This window comes from Lepisma saccharinum, chromosome 25 (genome assembly GCF_977018435.1).
Source record: "Lepisma saccharinum chromosome 25, izLepSacc3.1, whole genome shotgun sequence".
Taxonomy (NCBI): domain Eukaryota; kingdom Metazoa; phylum Arthropoda; class Insecta; order Zygentoma; family Lepismatidae; genus Lepisma; species Lepisma saccharinum.
Genome location: NC_139253.1, coordinates 8,659,133 through 8,685,119, shown reverse-complemented (window position 1 = coordinate 8,685,119; position 25,987 = coordinate 8,659,133). Strand labels below are relative to the sequence as shown.

At 38.0% G+C, this 25,987-nt stretch overlaps 1 protein-coding gene across 3 annotated transcripts in view; it reads right to left on the bottom strand.

The window, feature by feature from the left end:
* Positions 1 to 4,345: 4,345 nt before the first annotated feature.
* The window catches only part of LOC145978603 (endothelin-converting enzyme homolog), a 117,374-nt gene continuing 95,732 nt past the window's right edge, over positions 4,346 to 25,987 (bottom strand). For all 3 annotated transcript variants that reach the window (XM_083111321.1, XM_083111320.1, XM_083111322.1), the window contains exons 19-20: positions 22,639 to 22,803; positions 4,346 to 4,882 (exon numbers count right to left, since the gene is read on the bottom strand). In XM_083111321.1, the coding sequence (XP_082967447.1) occupies positions 4,706 to 4,882; positions 22,639 to 22,803 (342 nt within the window). In that variant the 3' untranslated portion in view covers positions 4,346 to 4,705. The remainder of the gene's footprint in view (positions 4,883 to 22,638; positions 22,804 to 25,987) is intronic.

The window sequence follows — 25,987 nt, the reverse complement described above, 5'->3', positions numbered from 1 at the left end:
GATAATGGTCAATGGATTCCTGTCGTCCCCAATAAATATAACAAGATCAATTCGGCAAGGATGTCCACTAAGTATGCTCTTGTTTGCTTTAACCCTGGATCCTTTGCTGCAATATATCAGGAAAACTACTCCCGACGCGATACACGCCTTTAAGGAAAATCAAGTGTTTGCTTTTGCAGATGATTTATCCGCTTGTATCACCACAAACGAGCAAATGGAAAAAATGATGGCAGCGATACATATATACTGCCGTGCTAGTGGGGCCAAAATAAATATGGAAAAATCAAAGGCGTTACCCTTTGGCACATGGGATCAAAAATATCCAGATATAGGGATCCCATATGTACAGGAAATTAAAATATTAGGAATAATTTTTCACAGGGACGAGGAACAAATGTTAGAATCCAATTGGCAAAAGATAGCGAGAGACATTCGCATACAATGTTATAAAATGCGAAGCAGACAGTTGAACATGATACAACGAGTGTGGTTTTTGCAAACATATATGTTTAGTAAATTAAACTATACGGCCCAAGTGATCCCAATCAATCAAAAATACCTCAGAATAATGAATTCAGCAATTGGTTGGTTTATGTGGTATGGCCATTTTTTTCGAATACCACTATCCAATCTATGGCAAATGAAACTAAAAGGAGGATTGGAGCTCACAAATATTGAGATCAAATGCAAATCACTATTCCTGGCAAGATCCTATACGCTCTATGGCATTGAACATTCCATTACATCATTATGGATACAGTTATGGACGGAGGAATTTCCACCCCAAAATCCGCCAGATCTACGCAGATTGCAAAACGGACCGATATATCTACGAAGTTTGATGCAAGAATTCAGTTATGTGGTGCTTCCGCCAAAAGGTGAAGATGTAAAACTCTCTCAATACTTATATACACTGTTTCACAAACAGTTGCAGATACCGACTCACCGCATTGAAAAACATTTTCCCAATAACAGATGGCAAAATATTTGGAAAAATTTAAATAAGAAATTTTTGGATACATCAGTGTATAGTGTTTGGTACAATGTAATACATGATATTATACCAACTAATGAACGCTTACATAATATCAAGAGACAAACAACTAATAAATGCCACATATGTGGAGAGATAGACACCACTGAGCATAGAATAGTAACATGTAATGGAGTACAGGAAATTTGGAAATGCCTAACGACATATCTAGGACAAATATGTCGAACATCACCCCAATACTTTCAACCGTCGATGTGTACAAGACCAGATTTCAAATATTTTCCAGAAAAGAAAAACAATGCAGTAATTTGGTTAATAGCTAATACAATATATTATGTATTTTGTAAAAAGTATGAGAGCAATAGCATTTTGTTCACACAGTATTTAAAAAGAACTAGATGGAAAATGTTACAATATCCAAAAATGTATGAGTATTTTGGAAACTACCTCAGTGTTGTTTAGAAAACAATAATTTTGTACTTGTGGTGTGAAAGTGTAAACAGGTATTAAATATATGAAGAAATGTATATTTATATTACAGGTACAAATGCATGATTAAGCCAAAAATATTGTATCAGATAGCCAAAATGGGACTCTTACTATAATACTTACTATGTTAAAAATTCTATACAATACTTTAACAGAATTCATGTAAGAAAACAGACATATTTTGTATATATGCTGATAAAATAAAATTTTGTTAAAAAAAAAAAAAAAAAAGTCGGTAACGCGTCTGACTACCATGCTCAAGGTCCCGGGTTCGATCCCCGGCCGGTTCAAATCCGGGAACTTTTCTAACGGTGGAAGCGGCCCCGGCGCCTACCCAGCGTCGAATAACATGGGTACCTGGGGGAAACCCTGGGGGGTAAAGGCGGTCAGGGGCGTGATGCTGATCACATCACCCCCACTCACGACCGGATCAAGAAAGTGTGGGGCGTTACCCCCACACCCCCTATACGCCTTCATAGCGTGGTGCTATGCACAGGGGAACACTTTACCTTTTTTTACCTGTATATATTGTTTCCATTCTCATTTAGGGGTTTAAGGGGTGACTTTCGACAAACCCAATTGTCAACCTTTCCTCGACGTGGTATACCCTGGACTGTATTTGCAGACTAACGAGACTCTAGGATCTGGACTCTCAGTTACTAATTTTCTGTGGGGCTTCTGTGTGTCGTCCACTTCGTATTTGTGATTGTCCGTTCATCCATTTCATTTCATCATCATTCATCCACATCTTCGCAATTAATCAAAAAGTGGCATAAAGGCGAAGTAAAATAAAGGAAATCAATCAATACATTCTCGTTTATTCCGGTCAGTTTTTAAAACAGAACAGCACCCACACATATAGTTTAAAATATACCAAACAGAATTGGTTGTTGGCCTTGAACAATCAATTGCCAACATACTTTTATACAAAATGTATTACTTAGATCACAGCTTCTTTTTATTGACAGCATTGAAAAATATACACTAGAGTGCGCGTCAAATCTCCTGCATATGACCTTCAACGGCTGAACAGCACCAGCCAATCACAGACGTGCGGCGTTGCCTTGTTCCGTGACAAGGCGTTTCGCTCAACCACGCTGTCTCTTTTCCGTGTGAGATTTCGACATGGCACCGCTGCAGTGCGCTGCTATTGGCTATCGCCATATGCAGGAGATTTGACGCGCACTCTAGTAACAAGTACGAAATACATCAAAGATGCTACTTTCAGAAGTAACCAAAATATAAATCAATAACTCTATTATCCTACACATAATGCATTTGCGCGTATGGCATGTGATATTTAACAGTTATGAAGTTTGCTATTTTTCAAATAAAAAAAATTGACACATGCAATATGATTGCTACTTCTAATTGTTTTATTATTATTATTTTGGTAGCCTGTGACGACGCTAGAAGGGGTAGCCCCTTCAGTAATTCAGAGTCCCCCACGAACAAAATAAATAAGATAAATACATGTCTTTTTAGAAGAGACACCTTATTGTATGGTATTTAAGGGACAATGGAGTCTTCTCTGACTCTCCACTTATTTTTTTCCCAGCGCCGTTGCAGTATTTGTCTTGAAATAATGCACCTTAATTTGAAAAGAGTACTCTATTGGCTTTAGTTTATTAATTAAGTCAAATAACATTGAAAGAGCCATTAGTCATTGACACTTCTGTGATGTAACAACCCGATCGACTTTCAACACGGCCGTGCAAACTCAAAAATACTGTACGATATTATTTTACACTCAATTCTTTACACAGACTGATCTCGCAGGAGATTACCATCGATGTAGAGTGAAATTCCTTGCTAGCAGCATAATCTTCACACCAAGAAGCCATTCTCATTTCTTGGATCGTAACAAACTTTAAGTGTGACGACATTATTACGAGGGATAGTCAACCCATACAGTAAACGGATCAAATTTACCTGAAGTATCAACTGCCATTTACAAAACGAACTCAAGCCTACAACACTGATCAAGTGAGCTTCAAGAAGGCCTTTTTGCATACTTGCGCTAGAGAAGAGTAGTGATTTCTTGCCTTCTGGAAGCCTGAAACGTATAGAAATTTTCCAGCAGATGAAAATTCAATATCTCTATGCATGCCTATCACACCCACAGGCTTATAAATGGAGGAGGAAATTCAACAATGTCTTCAGTTTGGTTGGAAATACTTTCTCGGTGGCATGGCAGGTGCATCCTAAAGATTTTTCTTCTTAGGGTAACTGAGACTTGAAATTGAAAGTATACGTAGATCAGCAAATTTGTGAAATCCTACATACAGAAATCTACTATGAAAAACAAAAACATATCAAGGCTTTAATTTGACTGTTCCTCGTATTTTCAATTTTTCTACAGCATGTAAAGCGAGCAAGTCATTTCATGAGGATAAGAAATGTAAATTCGTCTGGCGACCTACGACTTCACAATCCCTAATCTCCTGTACGTAGAACTATATAATTTCGCTTCATGGCTCTAAGTAGTGGATTCCAAAGCTAATCACATACCAACATTTGAAAGAGCATTACTGCCTTTCCGATGGCGCAGTGGTAGCGTCGTCGCCTTGTAATCAAGGGGTCCCGAGTTCGATACCAGGTGGGAGCACATAGTGGTTCAGATCCCACTTTAAACTGTAGAGCCATTCCCGATTAGCCTTTCTGTGCATAAAGTGGACTTACAACAACAATTCAAGCAAGAGCATTAATCCTTACATGTGTTAATGCGAGAAAGAAATCATGAAGATTTAGTTTGATGACGGATTCAGTCAACCTGGACTTGTAGTACACACGAAGTGGGTTTTTTTTTTTTTTTTTTTTTTTTTTTTTTTTTTTTTTTTTTTTAATACCCCAAGTCCAGGTTGACTGAATCTGCCATCAAACTAAATCTTCATGTTTTCTGCTGGGATATTTTTTGTGTGCTGAATCCAAATCTACCAGGTGCCGAGCTTCCACTGTCTTAGCGAAAGCAAGCAATTGTTGGTTTACTTGGAGTTACAACAAAATAGATGGGTGAGTAAACTAAACGGAATAAAGTGTAAACACAACATAACTGCAAAATTATCTCCACTTTTTAACTGAAAAATGCACATCTGTCTTTGTCCTATTGCAGGAAAATGTGGCGAAAGGTTCAAACAGTAATCCTCTTCACTGGCTCAGTAAGTTGTATAGTCCATGGATGTCACCAGGTAATTCCATACTCGTATCTAAGCTCTTCTCTCGTCACCAAATTTGACACTTCTTGGCAGGGTTCATGGGAGATCCAGAAGGACACTTCCATGCCCTGGAAAATTCCTTTGAGTTGGCGAGGGTCCCGAGTACTCTGAACCTGTTAGGACTGTGGGGGTCCACGAGGAGTAGACGGCTGTATGTGTCCGGATCCGAATACTCGCACCACAACTGCAAAATTAAAGCATATATTACAGCAAAATCCTAATATGAACTACATAGTGTAATCACATTGATAATAGTTTGGACCCACACCTATTGCCGTCTGACCTTGAGTACTATTTCTATTTGACAACCTTCTTCCCGGAAGTGTGTGCTGAAGCAGGTAGCAATATCAGTTGCGATGTCAACGTAAGACTATCTACTCCCTTGACACAACGTTCTAGGAACAACATAAACTAACTTAAAATGGATTTCTCTGCGTCCCCTTCTCTCCCTTCCTCCCTATCTCTCACCCTCTCTGTGTCTTCCTTCCCCCCCATCTATCTCTTCCTCTCCCTCTCCATTTTGTTGCGACAAAACTTGGTGATCATTTATCGAGATATGTGTGTGTGTGTGTGTGTGTGTGTGTGTGTGTGCAGTGACATCAGCATCGTGTTTACCAGGTTGACTCCCACCTTCACCGCCATGGGCGTAACAAGAGGGGGGGGGGGGTGAGGGCAGGAATCGAAAAGTTTCCCATTCCATAAAAATAGCTCAAGGATTATTTGCTAAAGAACTGTGGAATCACAATAAGTACTCTTTATTACTTTGCTCCTCAGGACCCAGAAGGTTAACAAAAGAAACCTTACCTTGTAAATTTTGATAAACCTCAAAATTTGGTTAGGGTAAGTACTCCCCTTGCCCCTCCAAGTTATGCCTATGTCCACCGCTCCCAGCAAACAATAACTCTAAAATGCATATTACTTTTGTTCAAATATGCATTTTGTGTGGTAGTCAGTAGTCAGACTTTCTGGGGAGAGGCTTTTATCTCCATTGAAAGTCTTGATGTCATTGGGAAGGAAAACGAAACCGATCTCACCTTTTTACAGCAAGTAGTTCTCCTGCTACGATTTTTTCCGTAGATGACTGGCTGACTGCACATTTAAAAAACGCGCGCCTGGAAACCTCCAGTCCATGGCAGGAGAGGCTACCGTACGCTAAAGGATATTACATATGACTACCCCACCAGAAAATATTCCCGCCCGTCCATCTTCCTCCCCATTACTTTTTTTCGGGCACCGCTGGAGTTTGCAAGAGGGGACTGATGAGCAGTGTCGGATCCACAAATCTTGGGCCACACGAAAAATATTACCAAAGGACCCGCTCTACTTACCTACCTCTACACACACACACACGCACGCATACATACCTATATATATATATATATATATATATATATATATATATATATATATATAAACACACATACATACATGCATACATACATACACATACATAATGTATGTGTGTAATTATTGACATCATGTTGACAAAGTCAGATATAAGGGGCTAGAGGGTGATTCAAAAGTCCCTTAACAAAGCCTATAAAATGTAATGGAGTTAGGCTGGGTACAATTGGTCATGATAGAAAGAGGTTAGGTTTAGGGGGAACTGTGTTGGTGTGTTCCAAGCGGACGGCCGCCATATTGACTTCAACTCAAAAAGTTTAAATTGAAAGGGGGTAATGTGATATATGTACATATGATACTGTTTTCTCACATCTGGAAAATTATACATTTGTTACAATCATGCAGTCATAACTTTTTCCTCATTGAAGATTGGTTGAAGAAACCTTCACCACTGCATTTCTCGTGAAATTCTAGCCTTGCCTGATTTGGTTCTAATCTGACTGCCACGCGGGATACCCGGGGTGAGTGATCTAAGGTCAGAATTTTTCCCGGTTTGTCCCCGCATAAAGCGGCTCTGTTGCCCACCCAGCCTCAAATCAAATGGTACCCAGGGGAGGGGGTCATGAAGACCGCAGCGTGGTGCTGATCACATCACCTCCAAGATAGTCGACGTTAGAAAATATGTGTGACCCTACCCTAAATGTGTCTCCATGGCCAGGTGCCATGCATGCAAAGGGAACTTTACCTTTACCTGTATATATTGCATTCGTTTCTGTATCCCTGAGTAACTACGTTTATTTTTTACATACGCATATAAGAACCCTCTACTTTGCCAATGGCTGAGGGCCCCCTAAAGGCTTACTTGTCTCCGGGCCCTCCCGCACTGCGGGGTTTTGCGGGTTGTAGATCCGGCACTGCTGATGGGTCTGGACAATTCCGATGACGGACAATTGCGATGAACACAGTTAGAAGTGAAAGGGCGGGTGGACAATTGCGATGGCATTTTAAATATTCTATCATATTAGTAGTGGTATTTATGATAGGGACAGCGCCGGAAAGGAAGAGCTCCCCTCAAGCAGCTTTGCTACACTTAAAACAAGCTCAACATGGCCATATGAGCTTTTTGCTCTAGTGTGGAACCCTACCTAATCCAAGATTTTTGTGAAAATGCCCTTCAGAAAGGAAGAGCTCCCCTCAGATTGATTTGTCTATACTTACAAAAATTGCATCAGCCAGATTTTTGTCCATAAACTTGTCAAAAATTGATATATTTTTGGCCACACCAGAAATTAAGCAAAAACCCATACATACACACACATATTTACTTCTGGTTTAAATTTAATTAGATACCAAATTCAATTTGCTTATCTAATATTAAAACAATGCAATATGCAAAACCCCTCTAGAATTGCTCTGTGTTTGCATGTTTCCCCCTCTGTGTCAGTGTGTGTAATTCCCGAGACGGTAGTATTGATTTTTGCTTCGCATGTTTCTCCTCAGCGCCAGTACTTACAGAAATTCCCGAGTATTGCATCAGCCAGTATTGTGAGAGTGACTGAGGAGAACAGATGTGTTGATACAGTGCTTCTCATACTTACATGCCTGTTTGGTTTAAATATTCATATTGAACAATATAAAATCTGATATTTGTTGTAATCCACTCATATTTAGAGTCAAGCTTATATTTGTCCCAGCCTGTTATACAAAAATTAATACATAACAAGGTTATTGCCATTCAAGATATGCATGTTCGTGCAGGTATTTGTGCTGGGTCAGTGTGAATGAATATTTATTCTTTTTTCCACTTGTGGGCTATTGGCTTTACAACCTGTCATAAGATAAGCATAGAGATTAGATTTAAAACCCAGGAAATTTTATATAAATACCAAAGCCAAAAATATTAAGTGTATACACACATACACACATACATACACATACAAATCACAGTGCTGAACCCAACTGATATTTTTTATTCAGTATAAAGTTTTGAATTGAAACCCAGGAAATTGTATATAATAAACAACAGCAAAAATGCCGAATCAAAAATATTGTAATCAGTGCAATAAAAATATATTTAGCTCTAATTGGGCCAGACACCAAAAGATTTGTAACCCAGACAAATACAGAACTCCCACAAAAATTTGCCCCAAATGCAATAGAAAATACAGCATGCAATACTTCACATATACACATAAAGATACTTGCTCTGCACAATCATCAACACAACCATCCACATCTGGTCTGAAAAGAAGGCACGAAGTACCTCTTAATGCCAGAGCAGCAAAACAGCCACGCTATGAACCCATCCGTAGCAGTTTTAACGGCCAATTAAGGGATCACCGGTTTGTATCAGAGCCAAGATGTGGCATTGAGAATTTCTTGAACAGTATAAATTCTGATCTGCAGGCAATTCTTAATGCACAAAATGGCTCTTATAAGCTCTCCCTCAAATTGTTTACACAATATAAGAAGCCAAATGGCACAAAATTTACACAGCCCCACATAACAGAAACTGTACCGGTATATTCAAATGCAAATTCGGACAAAATAATAGGCAATTTGATGGATCAACTGAATATCAAACACTCTGAATTTGCGGCAAAAGAGTCCGGATGGAGCCTATGTGGCTCTCCGCACAAGTTATATGTTAATATTTCTGAATTCAGCCCATTACAAGGATCTACATATGTGCCATTACCTGCCAATATCAAAAACAAAAGAGCCGTGGTCAATATAAAAAATAATGACGCGAAATGCTTTTTGTGGTGTATTTTAGCTGCTTTGTATCCAGTTTCAAGGGATCCTCAGAGAATAACTTATTACAAGCAACATGAACATGATTTTGACGAGGCAATGGAGGGTTTAGAATATCCAATGTCTGTTCAGAATATTGATAAATTTGAAAAAAAGGCCAGGCACATCAATGGCAAACAATTATCTATTAATGTATTTATTTGTTCCACTGGCAATTGCCCGATAGCACCTCTCAGAATCAGTACACTTGATGATCAATCTGCAATTCCGATTGCTCTGCTCTTAATTGAAGGGAATAGCACATATCATTATACTCTGATACATAATCTTGAAGCTATAGTCAGAACACAACTAGACAAATCTAATAGAATATTTAAGTTGTGCAGAAGATGTTTAACTGTATTTGATGGTCAAAAAATGGTAAATAGGGTTCCTGAATGTAATATAGAAATTGCCAAAAACAAGTTAATTGAGCATCTGAAATACTGTGGCAACCATAAACCTGTTCATATGGTGATGCCGAATCCAAGTGAAAATTGCAAATTCAAAAAGTTTGAAGCCTTGTTGGAACACCCAGCATATATTGTCTGTGATTTTGAATCGAACCTCAAACCTCTTGCATCCTGCAATCCAGATCCTGATGAATCTTCAAGTACACCATACCAGCTACATGAACCTTCCAGCTTTTGTTATGTGGTTGTACAAGATGGTGTTGTTAGTAAAAAAGATTCATACTTGGGACCAAATGCCATCAAAATATTTGCACATAGAATAGAAAATGAGTGCCGTGACATAGCATCTAACATCTTATTAAAATCAAAGCCTATGTTGCCTTTAACAGAGGAACAGATTGAAGATTTCAACAATGCAGAAAAATGCCCGGTATGTGATTCTGAATTTTCAGATACAAATATCAAGGTTCATCACCATTCTCATACAGATGGTAAATTCTTAATGGCCCTGTGTAATAGCTGCAATATTCAGATCAAGAGACCAAAATTTGTCCCCATATTTTGCCATGGAGCATCCAATTATGATTTCCATCATCTGATCAGATATGAGGGGTTTGAGAAGCAGAATTTAAATATTTTAGCTGAAAATGATGAGAAATATATATCTATTAGCAAGATAATTAAAGTTAATGGTGTTCCTATTCACATAAGATTTCTTGATTCTTACAGATTTTTATCTGCTAGCCAGGCTACACTGGCAAATCAATTATCTGATGAACAATTCAAAATCACAAGTGCCTTGTTTCCAAATCAGGACCTGAAATTAATTAGGCGGAAGGGTGTATATCCATATGACTATGTTACAGATTTTTCTAAATTTGATGAGTGTTCTCTGCCACCACAAGAAGAGTTTTACAGCAAAATCAGAGGATCTGGAATCACTGATGAAGATTATCACCATGCTCAGTTGATGTGGAACAATTTAAAATGCAAGACATTTCGTGATTATCACATGGCATATTTGAAACTTGATGTCACCCTCTTAGCTGATATATTGCAGGCATTCAGAAAATCTTCCATGCAAAATTATAGACTGGATCCAATGTATTTTTACAGTGCCCCGGGCCTAGCATGGGCCGCAACGTTTTTGAACACCAAAATGCAATTGGATCTGATCCACGATCAAGATATGTATCTGTTTATGGAGAAATGTATAAGAGGGGGGATGGTGCAATGTTCCCAGAGATATGCCAGAGCAAATAACAAATATATGCCTGATTATGATCCAGCACGGCCATCAAATCATATAGTGTATGTAGATGCAAACAGCCTCTATGGTCATGCCATGATGCAAAAACTGCCATATGCAGAGCTTGAGTGGGTCGAAGATTTCAATATTGAAGATCTTAAGAATTTTGATGACAGTGACTATGGCCTCTTCATAGAGGTTGATCTGACAATTCCTGAAGATTTGCACAATAAATTTTCTGATCTGCCCCCAATTCCCGAGGTTCAGTGCTCACCTGGCTCTAAACAGAAGAAGCTCATGATGACTCTGGAGCCGAAACAGGGATATGTCACATATTACAAAAACCTCCAGTTCCTGATGAAACATGGTGTTCAAGTGACCAAAGTTGGAAAAGTCTTAAGGTTCAGGCACTCAGAATGGTTGAAACCATATATTGATACAAATACAGAGCTTCGAACATCTGCAAAGAGCCAATTTGATAAGGGCTTGTTTAAATTGATGGTGAATTCTGTATATGGCAAAACTATTGAAAATGTCAGAAAACATACCGATGTTAAAATAATTACTGACCCCAGCCTGAGCAAAAAATTGGTTGCAAAGCCTAATTTCAATTACAGAAGAATTTATGATGAGCACATGGCACTTTTCAACATGAAGAAAACAAAGATTAAGTTTGATAAACCTATTTATGTAGGGGCTGCGATATTGGAATCGTCCAAATTACATATGTTAACATTGTTTTATGATGTGTTGAAACCTTTTTATGGTGATCGTGTAAAATTGATGTACATGGACACGGATAGTTTTATTCTTGATATTCAAACAGAAGATGTTTATCAAGATATGTCACAGCCTGAATTGTTTCAATACTTTGATACCAGTGAACATACAAGAATTCAACCCCACAACAAAAAGGTGCCTGGCAAGTTAAAAGATGAGACACTTGGTGATGTTATTGTGAAATTTGCTGGGTTAAGTGCCAAGATGTACACTTTTAAAACATGTGGTGGCGCTGTTGCCAAAAAGGCCAAGGGCATTGGCAGAGTGACTGTTGACAAAGATCTCCAATTTGAGGATTATGAAAATTGCCTCAAATCCCAGAATTTAATCAAAACATCAGAATCCAGAATTCAGAGTGAGGATCACTTGTTGACTTCAAATGTTGTAAGAAAAGTGGCCCTGGACCCACATGATGACAAGAGATGCATTTTATCATGTGGCATACATACTCTACCTTGGGGTCATTGTGATTTGAAAAATGGCAATCAATGCCCAATTCCAGAGCATGATTTGAAATAAATAAACATGCCTATGAACTTATTTGGGTTCAAGAAACAGGCTATTATGGAGCTGCCAACACCACAACCCTCTTCTGATATGATATCTAAACTGAGTGGCTTGTTAATTATTCATCTGAACAGCATACTTACAGATGTTGATGAAGAAACAGGCAAAACATTGTACATATTTAACAATAATTTAAATCATTACCAATTACCTGTAGGTGGGCAATTGCAATTTATTACAACCCCTGAGGGCAATGTCAAGATTTCAGTAGGGAGAAATATTTATAGAATTAAGCACTCAAACTGATTTCTGGCACTGTATATACTGTTTCTGCTGGTGACTGCTTATATATTGAGGTCCCGGGATCATATGACAAGCTTATACCCTTTTTTATAGAATTAAGAATCAGATACTCTATAATAAATAACCACTAAAACAAAAATGCCTAATGATATATTTGGCCATACAAGACATGAAGATCACAGTGATGAGATTCTGATGCTTGATGTCAGAGTCAAGAAATTAAGAAGTGATTTCCAAGCTTTGCAAACTACACTGAATGCCAGTCTTCAATTAGAAATTACAAATTTGCAATCACAATGCATGGACCCTCTTCTTAAAATTGACTCAGAACTCAAAGTGCTGCTTCAGAAATATACTGATCTGGCAACATTGGATAATTTTCAAAGTTTAGAAGAAGCTGTAGCAGCTCTTCAAGCCAAATTTAAGACCCAGACCACTAACTCTGAGCAATTGAAACAGCAATTGGAAGAGCAAATAAATAATGTCCAGGCACAGCTCCAAACAATTGTCAAAAGCATAAAATCACAGGAAGATTTTGATCTAGTCATTTCCACTCTAAGAGAACAGATTCAGTCACTCCAAATACCTAACCTGGATCCTCTGAACAATGCCATAGCCGAGGTTAAAGAAAAAATTGAGACACTTGAAAATTTTATGAACAATTTGCCATCTTCTGATGCTTTGAGTGCAATAACTCGGAGTGTAGCAAATATTAAGCTGCAACTTGAAACATATGAAGATTTTGGAAAAATTCAAAGTACCATAACCCATCTTGAAGGTACAATAGCAGCAGTGCAAAGTGATTTGACAAATATACAAGAATCCCGCCTGCCTGGGATTGTAGACACACTTGTCAGTGTCCAGCACCAAATCACAAAGCTTGAAAACCTCAACACTGAATCTGAGCTATCTCATTTTCATCACTTGATCGATGATATCCAAACAAAACTTGAAATTTTACAACAATCCACACCCACTCAGGCAGATATAGCCCTGCTCCAAAATGCTATGCAAAATGTGGCTGATGCTTCTGAATCAAATAATGTGAAATTGGCACTTGAATCTTTGCAAAATACAGTATCAAATCTTCCTACATCACAGGAACTTAAAAATATTAAGAGGGCAGTGAATAGGATATTGAAATCAGAAGATATCAAGAATATCCAAGCAGAGATCAAACATCTCACTCAGACAGTGGCCACTCTACCAACCAATCAACATATTAATGAACTGCATGCCCTGTTTGAGGATATCAGAAGACAGGTCCATGATCTTACTGCTCAAAATTCAAAATTGGCAGTTTTTGAAAATTTGCAACAAATTGTAGCTAATATCAAGCAACAGCTAGGAACCATGGAATCCAATCAAGCAAATGCTCTGTCTGTTTTTGCCACCCAGCTTCAAGAAATTGTGCAACAATACAAGAAACTTATTGTGGACATAAAAATCAAGCCAGGCCACGATGATGTTGTTAGGACCATCAATGAGCACCTTGAATCTGTAACAAGTAGATTGCTTACAGCAGAAAAAGAAATAACAGGCATAATCGAGAATCCAAAACATACAGTAATTCTTGAATTGTACAGCATCCCCAACAAAGAATATGATTCACCATTTACACCAGGTGGCAAAATATATATGCTGTCCCCTGCACAATTTTATTACCAGTTTTTTGTTGGGGGCACACTGAGACCAATCAAGATCAAATAATGGCATCAACCACAGGCACACCACTACCCTACCTTATCAATAACAAATGCTGAGAACAAAGTGAAAATCACCAGTGTATAGTTAGAGGATTTTACAGACCCCAATACATTAGAAACAGCATATGTTGAAGATGATGGCTCTCTGGAATTTAAAATACAAATAGGGGACAAATTATATTTAGAAAATCCTGCAGTATCAGCTGCTGAACACCCCATAGTTGCAATATTCTTGTTTACATATTATGTCTAGAAAAATTATTGTTGACGAATTACACAGACAAGCCAGACATAATTTTAAGAGACTCCCAGTAGTCACAAAGGGCATAGATGATTTATGGCAGAGCGATTTGATTGAAATAGCAAGTGGGCAGTTGAAAAATTTAGATAAAATCAATAAGGGCTACAAGTATCTATTTATTATCATAGATACATTTTCAAAATTTGCCTGGGCTGTGCCACTCAAATCCAAGACTGGAAAATGTGTTACAGAAGCTATCAGGACAATCATCAATCAGAGTGGAAGATCACCGCGCTATTTGCAAACAGATAATGGCAAAGAATTTTATAATTCAGTGTTCCAACAATTTATTAAAAGCCAGGCAATACAACATTACTCGAGTTACAGTGATCTCAAAGCCTCAATTGTAGAGAGATTCAACAGAACCTTAAAAAATCTTATGTATAAACAATTTACACTTCAAGGTAATTATAAATGGATTAATATTCTTCCAGAACTTCTACAAAAATATAACAATTCTGTCCATTCCACAATCAACATGAAACCCTCTGAAGTAACTTCATCTGATGAGCAAAAATTGATCAGGACTGTTTATTATCCTAGATACCAGCCAACAACAAGAAAGGCCAAATACAGGGTGGGTGATCAAGTAAGAATCAGCAAATATAAGCACTTATTCAAAAGAGGCTTTACAAGAAACTGGAGCACTGAATTATTTACAGTGGTTCAAGTTAAACCCGGGACCCTTAACACATATATAATAAAAGATCACCGAGGAGAAATTCTCAAAGGCAGGTTCTATGAACAAGAGCTCAGCAAAACTAAACAGCCTGACACATATCTCATAGAAAAAATCATCCGCAGAAAAGGCAACAAGTTACTTGTCAAATGGCTAGGACTCCCAGAACACAGCTGGATCGATGCAAACAAAATAATAATATGAGCACCTGGGATGTTATAAAAAGGCTGCCAGAACCTGAACAACAGAATAAGAGAAATGGCAACTTGCTGCCTGATAATATTAGGTGTCTTATTGTTGGACCATCTGCTTGTGGTAAAACTACACTAATGGTTGATAATTTTTTATTAGCACCCAACTGGTTAGACTGGAAAAACAGGCACTTGTATATCTTCTCTAAGAGCTTGGAACAATTAAAATATCAGCAGCTGATGAAGCTATATGATGGATTGGATATTGCCACTTTTGAATCAGATGTTAAGCCACTCCATGAATGTCTCGATAATTCTGTTGTTGTGTTTGATGACATTATACTGGATAATCAAAACAAGGTTAGAAATTTCTTTACACAGGGGCGGCACAAAAACATTGATTGCTTCTACCTGGCACAGACTTTTTCTAAAATACCCAAGCAACTGATCCGAGACAACAGCAATTTTATATGTGTGTTTCATCAAGATCATACCAACCTCAAACACATACATGATGAATATGTAGGTGGGGACTTGAGCTACAATGATTTTTCCAAGATTTGCAGCAGGTGCTGGAACCAGGACAGTTATGGGTTTGTCACAATTGATATGACAAGAGCACCCAATAGTGGCAAATACAGAAATAAAATCAACAATTTTCTAGACATTGAAAATAAATAAATAAACATGAAAAGGCCAATAATTGATGATCTTAAGTTAAGTTAAGTTAAGAGATTATCTTGTAAAAAGATTTAAGGGATGGAAATCAGAGAACCGAGGAATCTATGAAAAACACAAACAAACAGAACAGCCTATCATTGATGCTATTAGTGAATTAGGTAAGAATATCAAAACTGTTACAGAGCAAAATCAAAATTTGATCACAGAGCTTGTACCTGTAGCTGCTAGGAACATATTAGATTATCCATTCACCCCACTTTCCAGTATTCATACACCTAGTCCTATTGCTCCTAGAAGAATTGAAGCTACTCAGGATCCTATTGAATTGGGTCTTCTTGCTCAAAAATATTTAACCACACCTAAAGACAACAAAGATGAGGTGTTTGGCTTATATGCTGACACAGAGCTTGATGGCAGCATCATACATAGAATTGGCAATTTCAGAGTAACATTTATGGGAGATGATCTGATTGTATATTCAGAATCTCGTCTCGGAGAAAAAGGTGCTTTTGTTAAGTACCCCGGAACACCTGGGTTGTGGGAACTGATGACTAGGAAAAGGCCTGGCAGCTATACAGATCAAGATTATGATTATTACAAAGAAATATTAATAAAATCAGATGCTCTATACCAGAACAATGATCCCACACAAAAAAGAGTCAAGTCTAGCAGTGGGGCAAAATACAATAATTTAATCAAGCCCATATGGTCACAGATCAAGACTGGCAGTGGAATCAAACAATACAACACCCTGCCTAAAGAATTTGTGTGGGTTGATGATGTCAGGAAACTTGTAGATAGGTTGCTGGTGATAGCTGGGGAGGAAAATGCTGGCAACCACAATTTTTACAATGAAAAGGTTGGAATTATGGACATGATAAGCACCAAATTGTCTAATTTTATAGTGAATGACCCTAAGGGGATTGGATATCTCATAAAAATTATTAATACTCTACCCCCCAAATTTTGGAATATTTCTGAGGGTCGGGGGTTGGTTAATGACATTATAAACAAGCTGCCATTTGAACTACACATTCCAGGCTATCAGTATTGTGGTCCAGGCACAAAACTGGATCATAGATTAAACAGAGGGGATCCTGGTGTAAATCCCCTAGATGCTGCTTGTAGAGACCATGACATAGCATACAACACACATACTGATCTTGACAAGAGACATGTTGCAGACAAGAAATTAGAAGAGGCTGCATTTGGTAGATTTGTAAGCAAAGATGCTTCTTTAAGTGAAAAAATAGCAGCATTGGGAACCACCATAGCTATGAGCACCAAACAAAAACTGGGGTGGGGGTTGTGAATATGTATATAATAAACCTAGGATGAAGGCCAAGGGTGTTATGTATCAAATACCTTATGCAGGTCTCAAATCTCTTAAAACTATTGACAGTCTCTTGACCAAAAAGCAGCGGAAGAAAAAAAGCTCTTGTCTTGCAAAGGGACATGGTATGAAATTGTTGCTTAGTACCCCCCAATTAAAAAAATTACAACAATCTAGAAAAAAATCACATGTGGGGGGATTTATATTTACCATCCCGGCCATCTTAGCTGCTCTCGGGGCTGTTGGGAGCTTGGCTGGGGGATCAGCTGCCATAGCAAAAACAGTAATAGATGCAAAGAAGAATAGGGTAGAATTAGATGAATTGAAGCGCCATGACCTGGCCATGGAGAAACAAGGCAAAGGTGTTAAGAGAGCCATGAATAAGTTTAAAAAAAACAAGAGCCGCTTACAAACCAAGATATTGAAGCTTTAATCAAGCCACTGGGCATCAAACATTTTAGGGGTGTGTACATGTCTGATTCTTTACCAGAACAACCACTCAACAAAGAGTGTGGCATTGTTAATTTGGATAAGTACAAAAATCAGGGCACTCACTGGATCTGTTATCTTAAATATTTAAACAATGAGGCATTTGTGTTTGATTCATTTGGAGGTGTTCCACCTGAAAATTTAGTAAAATATCTAAAATCACCTAATCTTTATTACAATAATGCCCGTGTTCAAAACTTCAAAGATGTTAATTGTGGACATTTGTGTTTATCTGTTCTTAGATATATGTCTCAAATAAATAAACCATCAATTGAAGATTTTCAAAAGGCCTTGTGGTATCTGAAACATCATGGGGGTATTCCATCTCACCAGCCAAAATTCAATATTGAAACTCAAATTGCATGATGACATAGTGTATCCCAAAACAATAGCTCTCAGAGCATTTTACGGCATGTACCTAATCCCTAATATTACACACCACAACAACAAAATTGCAGTAGGGGATCAAAAAATTGTTATCACTCCAGGGCAATATAATCTATCTACTCTAAATGCTCAATTACCCAGAGGTATAGTGTTAACTCAAAATTCTGTCACTCACAGAGTAGAGATTGTGTCTGCTACAGAAACAGTGGATCTGGGTACTATAGGAGAGCTGTTAGGCTTTGAGAACAACACAAAACTTGAAGCGGCCATCAAACACACTGCTATGAATATACCTAAATTCTTAGCCATAGAGACTCTGAATATTCACTGTAATGTGGCTGAGGGTATGATCACCAAATCAAATGGCATAGGCACTCACAAACAAACTGGCATCATTGCAACATTCAAACCTAATTCCGAATTCATGGAGCCCATCATCTACAATCCATCCCCAACATTATATTTTCCTGTGTGCCATAATAGAATAGATAACATTGAATTGATGGTCACTAATGAAAAAGAAGAATTAGTTGATTTTGCTGGAGCCACAACAACTGCAATCATAGAGATTAATATTTAAATAAAAATACATACAATGGAAAATATTGAGAGTTATGAGCTACAATCATTCCCCCCAAACAGGAGGACATTTGCAAATTTAAATCAACCCAACACAGAAATTGAGGTTGATCTTGATGTAGGGGATGGATTTATACACCCTCACAGAGCAGATCTATACATCAAATTTGATGTTGTAAAGCTCGATGGAACAGATTATCCGGCAAATTCAAATATAAGATTGGTGGACAATTTTGTGCCGCATCTGTTCTCTGAAATTGAGATCAGAAAGCATGGTGTTGTTATAAACAGAGTAGATTATCCCGGTATTACCTCCACAGCTTTGGCCACTCTAAAATTATCCAAAACCGAGGCTTCATACTACCAAATCGGTGGATTTGAGGCTGGTGATAAGATATTATCTAAAAATCACACAGTGCTGTTCCCCATGCGCCTGTTGCCAGGATTCTTCTCGGATTACAAAGATATTATGTGGAAGGGCGGGTTAAGAATCACATTTAGAAGAGCTGCAAATGATAATAATGCATTGATGAGGTACAGCACATTAAACTCTACAGGAGAAGCTCTGCCTAATACCCTACCTGATGCAGGGAAATGCATTATTCAGACTATGGAGCTAAGAATCCCAGTTGTTGAATATGAGGCCAGTTATGCTCTTAAACACAAAGCTGATATAATAAAAAATCCACAGATTCCTCTGCAATTTTATACATATCAATGCGTACAGAAGCTCGCAACTGGCACATATTATGAGTTTGATGCTACAAATTCATTCTCCAGCATACAATACGACATGCCTGATTTTGTGGTGGTACTGTTTCAGACTGGGAGACACAACAATCAGGAAAAAAATTCAAGTAAATTTGATAACTGCAACATCAAGAACATATATCTTAAAAATGGCAGAAATGAGGTATTTCCTAGAGAAAATTATAATTTAGACATGTCCAAGGATGATTTCCTCAAATTATATGAGGCATTTTCTTCCTTCAAACGTGTCACTACTGGCAGTACTGACATGTATTACACACCAGATGAATTCAAAGCACGGAGACCCATGTTTGTAATCAACACTTCAAAAAGAAAACAAGTTGTGGTGAATGACAGGACAAACATTAAAATTATCTGTGAATTCCATGAGGCATTACCTGATGACACCATATGTAGTGTTATTCTCATAGGTGAAAAATCATATGTTTATGATGTAAGAAATGAGAGGGTCACGGAGCAATTCTAGAAATCCGATTCAAACACAGAAGCCCTTTGATTATAAAACAATATTTTGCCGTCAGAAAATATATTACTTACCCAAATTTTATAGCACCTCTGCTCGTGGCAGAAAAGCTATTATATATATTACCTACCCAAATAACACAGCCAAAAGCTTAAATACAGAAATATTGCAATAATTATTCTGTAAGTTACAGACTTGTGTACGACAAGACCAAGCCTAAATGCAATTCAGTTTGCATGACAATATCCAGGAATTTCCTCAATATGATGGATGGTCCCTGAAAGGGGGCACAGTATAGATAAGAATTTCTCTTTGAGTCCCATGATAAATGACATGTAATTTCCCTCGGAAAAGGCACAGTGCAGCTTATGCCAATAGATATAATCTCCCAGGCATACAGAAAGAAGACAATTACTCTTTGATGATGAATAATATGTTATTTCTCTCTGAAAGGACACAATATAGATTATATCTGCTAGCATACAAGAAATATAATTTCCCAGGCAAGCATGATTAATTGTTGGCCGAAACATGGGACTGATCAAAAGATTGGAAAGAAAATGGAAATAATTAATTATGTTTGTTCGCTTCTATTGTATTGATCAGGCAATTTTGCCCGTATTGTTGAGTTGGTGATTCCCAATAGAGAATAATTTTGTTTTGTTGTACAACATTTTTTACTAGGTTTAAGATCTGGGGGCTATCAACTAGCAATAATTATTCTCAAAATCTCACATATGGAATGCCACATCTCTCAGGACTCAAACCCAAAAGCCTCCTGATTACAAAACAACAATATTAACATTTTGCCATCAGATTTTATGAGGACTCAAACCCAAAACCCTCCTGATTACAAGGCAATAAAAACCATGCACCACACTCCACTGGGTCTCAGAACCCAATAAATATCAATTCAAGATTCCTGGGATTTTGACAGAAAAACATACTATAAACAATAAGATAATAAGAGAACTTGCCATAATTTTAAGTATAGACAAATCAATCTGAGGGGAGCTCTTCCTTTCTGAAGGGCATTTTCACAAAAATCTTGGATTAGGTAGGGTTCCACACTAGAGCAAAAAGCTCATATGGCCATGTTGAGCTTGTTTTAAGTATAGCAAATCTGCTTGAGAGGAGCTCTTCCTTTCCGGCGCTGTCCCTATCATAAATACCACTACTCATATTGTATTGAAGGGTGACTTAACACTCCGTACAATACTTCTTACAGCCGACCCCCCGTGGCGGAGTGGTTAGCACATCGCGCTACGATGCCAGGGGTCCTAGGTTCGAATCCAGGTTTGGGTATGGATGTTTGCGAGTGTCCATTCATCAATTTCATCATATCATCATTCATCCACATCTTCACAAATTAGCCAAAAGTGACACAAGAAGCGAAGTAAAATGAGGCAAATCAAACAATACCTCTTACAAGAGAATTATGTGAAATATTGATACTTTCGAAAAGAACACTGATTCCTCTCACACTTGCTCCAGGCTTGAGACTGGCAAGGTAGCTTGTAAACGTACTTGCATTACAATCACTTTTAGGTTAGGTTAGGTTAGGTTAGTTGCACCTGTGGGTTAGTCATCCTGATCGTCGCAATTGTCCTACCATTATTTTGTAAATTGACCTTCACCGACAAATTCATTGCAATTGTCCGTGATTTGAGCTTCATTGGAATTGTCCGCCATCGCAATTGTCCTAAATTCGATGGGGCTATAGCCTCCTACGAAATTATGAGAAAATCAAAATTTTCACATGAAGTCGGGAAAAGCGAAACTGGAAAATGTAATTCCCCTCAAATGATCACCAATTACAATTTTTGTATTTGAAGAACTTTCAAAATTAGGGTTAAAAATAGTAATTGTATTTTATTGTGGATCCCGCTCCCTCTAGAACAGTGGTTCTTAACCTTCGCGAGCTAGCGGCCAGGTAAATTCATTTTATAAAAGTCGAAGACCCGATCTAAACAACTTTGCTCGTAAATAGCTTACTATATTTTTAAAGTTTACACGTTAATTAATATTAATAAATAAATTATGGCATAATCATATAACGAGTATTAGTTCGATTATGTGTAGGCTTGTTGACAAATATAAAATTTGGTTTAAATTAGTTGACGTCTGGAATCTTTTAGTTTCCTCTAGCTAATATCATTATTTTAATTTGATAAGTACTGATTTTCATTTGAATGTTTCACTTCGGTTACCGAAAAATTCCAATCGATATATTTGTTAATGAAAGTTGCTGCGCAAACTAAATTGACAGTGGTGTCCGTCCGTCAACCTCAAAATTTGGAGGCGGAAAGCAATGTCTTGCCTGGTTAGATCGTTTGATCGCTCATGGTCACTGTCGTGATAGGATTTTCTGTTATCGAACGAGAGGTCATATTTCCAGGTGGTTGCGAGCTCGGGCTGCAAGTCGCTTCACCCTTCCCGCTCTAAATAAAAAAATATAAAAACCCTAACCGTTAAAATTCAAATTTGGGTTCGGCATGTGCAACAGTTTCCTCTCAGTGGCTTTGATTCCTGACCAGCATTGGTGAGAAAGTATTTCCTCTTATATCTAGTGAATGTCGAACGAAAGGCTATCTTTCCAAGTGGTTGCCAGCTCGGGCTGCAAGTTGCAAACTTCAGGAGAACCTCTCGCGGGCTGGTATAATTGACGTCAGTGCGGCCCGGCGGTTGAGGAACACTGCTCTAGAACGCAGCCTCATTCGAAAAATAACTTGCGTACGCTAGTGTCTGGCACCGCCACTGTGTATACGTGTAAAGCGAGATAAGTATTTATTTGTAAAACTGTACAATTAAATAATTGAAAAACTTTATCCCTGGTTAGGCTTACATTTATCAAAGAGAAGTTACAAATATTTTAATAATTTTCAAATTCAATTATCATACCCTTCTTGCATTAGTCTACTCTCAGTCAACACGCAAGCACATGCACAGTACTTCTGCCTGCAGAACTTACATTAGCAAAGCCTAGGAACAACAGCTGATCGTGGTCGTATTCCTCCAACCCAGGAAGTCTTGGCTCTGGCCCGTTCCTTTCTATGTACTTCCAGTAAGCCCTTAGGGCTTCCCTAAGACCTCCATTGTCCGCTATGTTTTCTCCCAAGGTTCTTTGTCCATTCACCTGTTAGATATATAACAAAACATTTACACTAAATGAAATGTTTAACAATATATAGATGCGTTTCGCGTACGTAATTTGGTGCAGTAAAAATAGAGTTTGATCTAGAGATCATAGTAATACAGATTTTCTCCTTGTTAGTTACAATTAACGATTGTTGTGAATTTGAATTTGTATAGAAAATCAATGTATTATTTTCTGTGGTATAGCTTCGTTATATGCTCGACTTTTCAATGTTACAAACGTTCATCATTTTCAGGTACTGGTAATACATTTAAACAATACATAGAGGCTTCACGAACAAGTATCCTGGGGATAACAATTGGATTTTTTGTAATTCGTAATCTTCATCTTCAATTTCAATGATACTAGTTTGACATAATTTTGTTTCTTAACTACATGTAATTACAAAATATCTCAATTGTCATTTTTCTATGTTATATTTTGTCAAATTATAACATATGGACAGCACACATGCTGCATACGGACACGAAATATGAAGTTTTGCTAGAAACAAAAATGAATCACTGTCAAGCTTAAATAACTCCTTCCTCTAAGGTAACACTAAAATCCTCGTATGTGTATCAATGGTGGTGCTGCTAGGCTTGTAAGGGACTGAGTGTCATTGGTGGATATACGAGTAGCATGGCGTGCTTGTTTTAAACCAATTGCAGTCTTTGTGTTGTAATGGCGTTAGTGATGGAAAAGAACGTGTACGTACAGTCCATCTTCAGCAGACATTGAGAAGTAACACTCGTGTCGGTTGATTCCCGCGGTTGACGAAAGTTCGTCCTGGCATCGCGAGTGGAAGTACGTACAAGTACCACCAAGTTATGTAAAGTTGGTTTTCGAGGTGATCGCCATTTACTGTACCAGCAACCAGCACTCTCTCAGAGATATAAAGAAGAACAGCGTAAAAAAAAGAAAGTTGAAAAAGTGCAAAGACCACCCTCGACGATCAAGATCTTTTGTAAAGGTGAATAAGATGATTTGTTTTTAAATATAAGAGTAAAAGAAACAGGTATCAGTTCTCTTTATTTGTTGTTTCTACATTGTGTCTACTAATTTGTTCAGTCTATTGTTTATTAACTAACTTAAAGGCTGGTTTACATTGGTCGAGTGAGCGGGTGAGTTACTGGGACGAGTTTCTGGCCTGTCTTCTCGACTCGACCATTCTGCAGCTGTTTGGTGCTCTTTTCACAGAATGAACCCATCGACGTCGTTGTCGATTTATATAAAAAAGTTCTGAAACGGTTTACACACTATTTTTTCACGAGAAATTAATGCACAAGGACATGTCTGGAAAAAAAAATTCTTTGATTTTTCTATTTTCGATCATTCTTGGTTAAACGTAAATTCCGTATCTTTAATTTTATTTCTCCTACGCAAAATACCACAAGTCTCATCTCTTCAACTTCATACACCCGTAGTTTATTTTGTTTGTTTGTTTGTTCGTACAATCGACACAAATTCCACAGACACAACACAACACAGACTCTATACTGTCCTCAGAAAGCGTTTACTCGATCGAGTCGCTGTCCTCCGTGGACAGCCACTCGACTGTCCTGACTACTGGAGCGAGTACTGGCTCCAGCGCACTCCCCAGTTGTTTACACGGGGAGAGCAGCTCGCTTTACCCTACTAGCTCCAGCTACTCTCCCGTCTACTCGACCAATGTAAACCAGGCTTAAGACTTGCGAGCAGGCCCGGATTTCCCAATAGGCCTCATAGGCACGGGCCTAGAGCGGCACTTTGGTAGGGGCGGCACGATTGTTTTAAATTTATAAGAAATACCTAATTCTCGGATTGCCTCTTTTCTTCTCCGGACACACGAATGGAATGACTTAATGTAGTTGTATTGTAAATATAAGTTAACGAGTAATAGTTCTTAAGAGAGATAGGCTAGCAGGGCTCGGAACTAGTTTACTAATTTGTTGTTTTAATTACCGACGTTGTTGCTTCGAATGTACAGTATTGTGCTGAGCCGGGTCGGCGATTCCGGCAAGAACGTGGAGGCTGCCGCTTGCTTTTGAAAGACAACACCGGATTGGCTGCGTTCCATGGCTGCCGGCATTAGCAGCATATCAAAAGCACGTGATTCGCGTTGAATTGTTGAGAATTAAACTGTCGGCGCAAGCATTATTAAAGGGGTTTCGCATTGTACTATTCTACTGTTAGTTGCTGGAGAATATTATTCAAGAAGTAGTTGGTGTGTCGCGTCTCGCGTGTGTCAGTGTCCGACGTGCGTTTGTTGGTGTAAGTTTAAAACGTCATTACGCTCATTATGAGTGATCAAAGAGTAAGACTCAGTGGGTCACAATACAAAAAGAGAAAAGCGGAGAAAGATGAAAAGCAGGAAGCATTTCTGAAGAAGGTTCCGAAAATCAGTTCTTTTTTTATACAGAAATGTAATCATGAAAAAGCGAGGAAAGTGCCGTTGATGAGCCCAGTGTGTGTTCTGTCCTATCACTTAAATGAAGTAAAACTAAAACTCTGGAAAACAAGATAAATGTTAAAATGTAGATATAAATCTTTTATGTCATATCACTTTGTTACATATTTTGTATGTAACTATCATATAATTAATACTGCATGCCGTTAATAGTAAAAATAGTAATACATAAAATAATGATTTTTTTCTTCGTTCTTGATAAACGGTATGGGGGGGGGGGGCAGAGCTTGTTTGGCGTAGGGGCGGCAAAGAGGTAAATCCGGTCCTGCTTGCGAGTGACTGGTCTTTCTGGTGCTGTAAACTCAGAGCTCGTAAGCTGAATTAGGGCAGATGATTTAAAACACTAGTAAACACTTGCGGCAAATTTGAAAACTTAACTTAGTAAAAACAAAACACAATTGCAATTGGTGGTTTCATCATTACCACGAGTATTGCTCAAAAGTCCTGGAAACCATACACCCTTTCGTCCTACGCCTAAATTCTGAGTGACTAAAAAGAATGGGCCATAGATTCAGCCCAGGAATGCTCTGCCACCTAATCCTTTCAATGTAATACTACATGTGTAATGAACTGCGTATGGAACAGTAAGCTGCATGTAAAATAATACTGGTAACACAAAATTAAATGAATACACAAACTGTTTAAATGCAAATACAAAAGACAATAATAATAATAATAAAACCCAATTTCACATAGTGACTTGATACCTTCATTATGTACCGTGACTCTGTCATT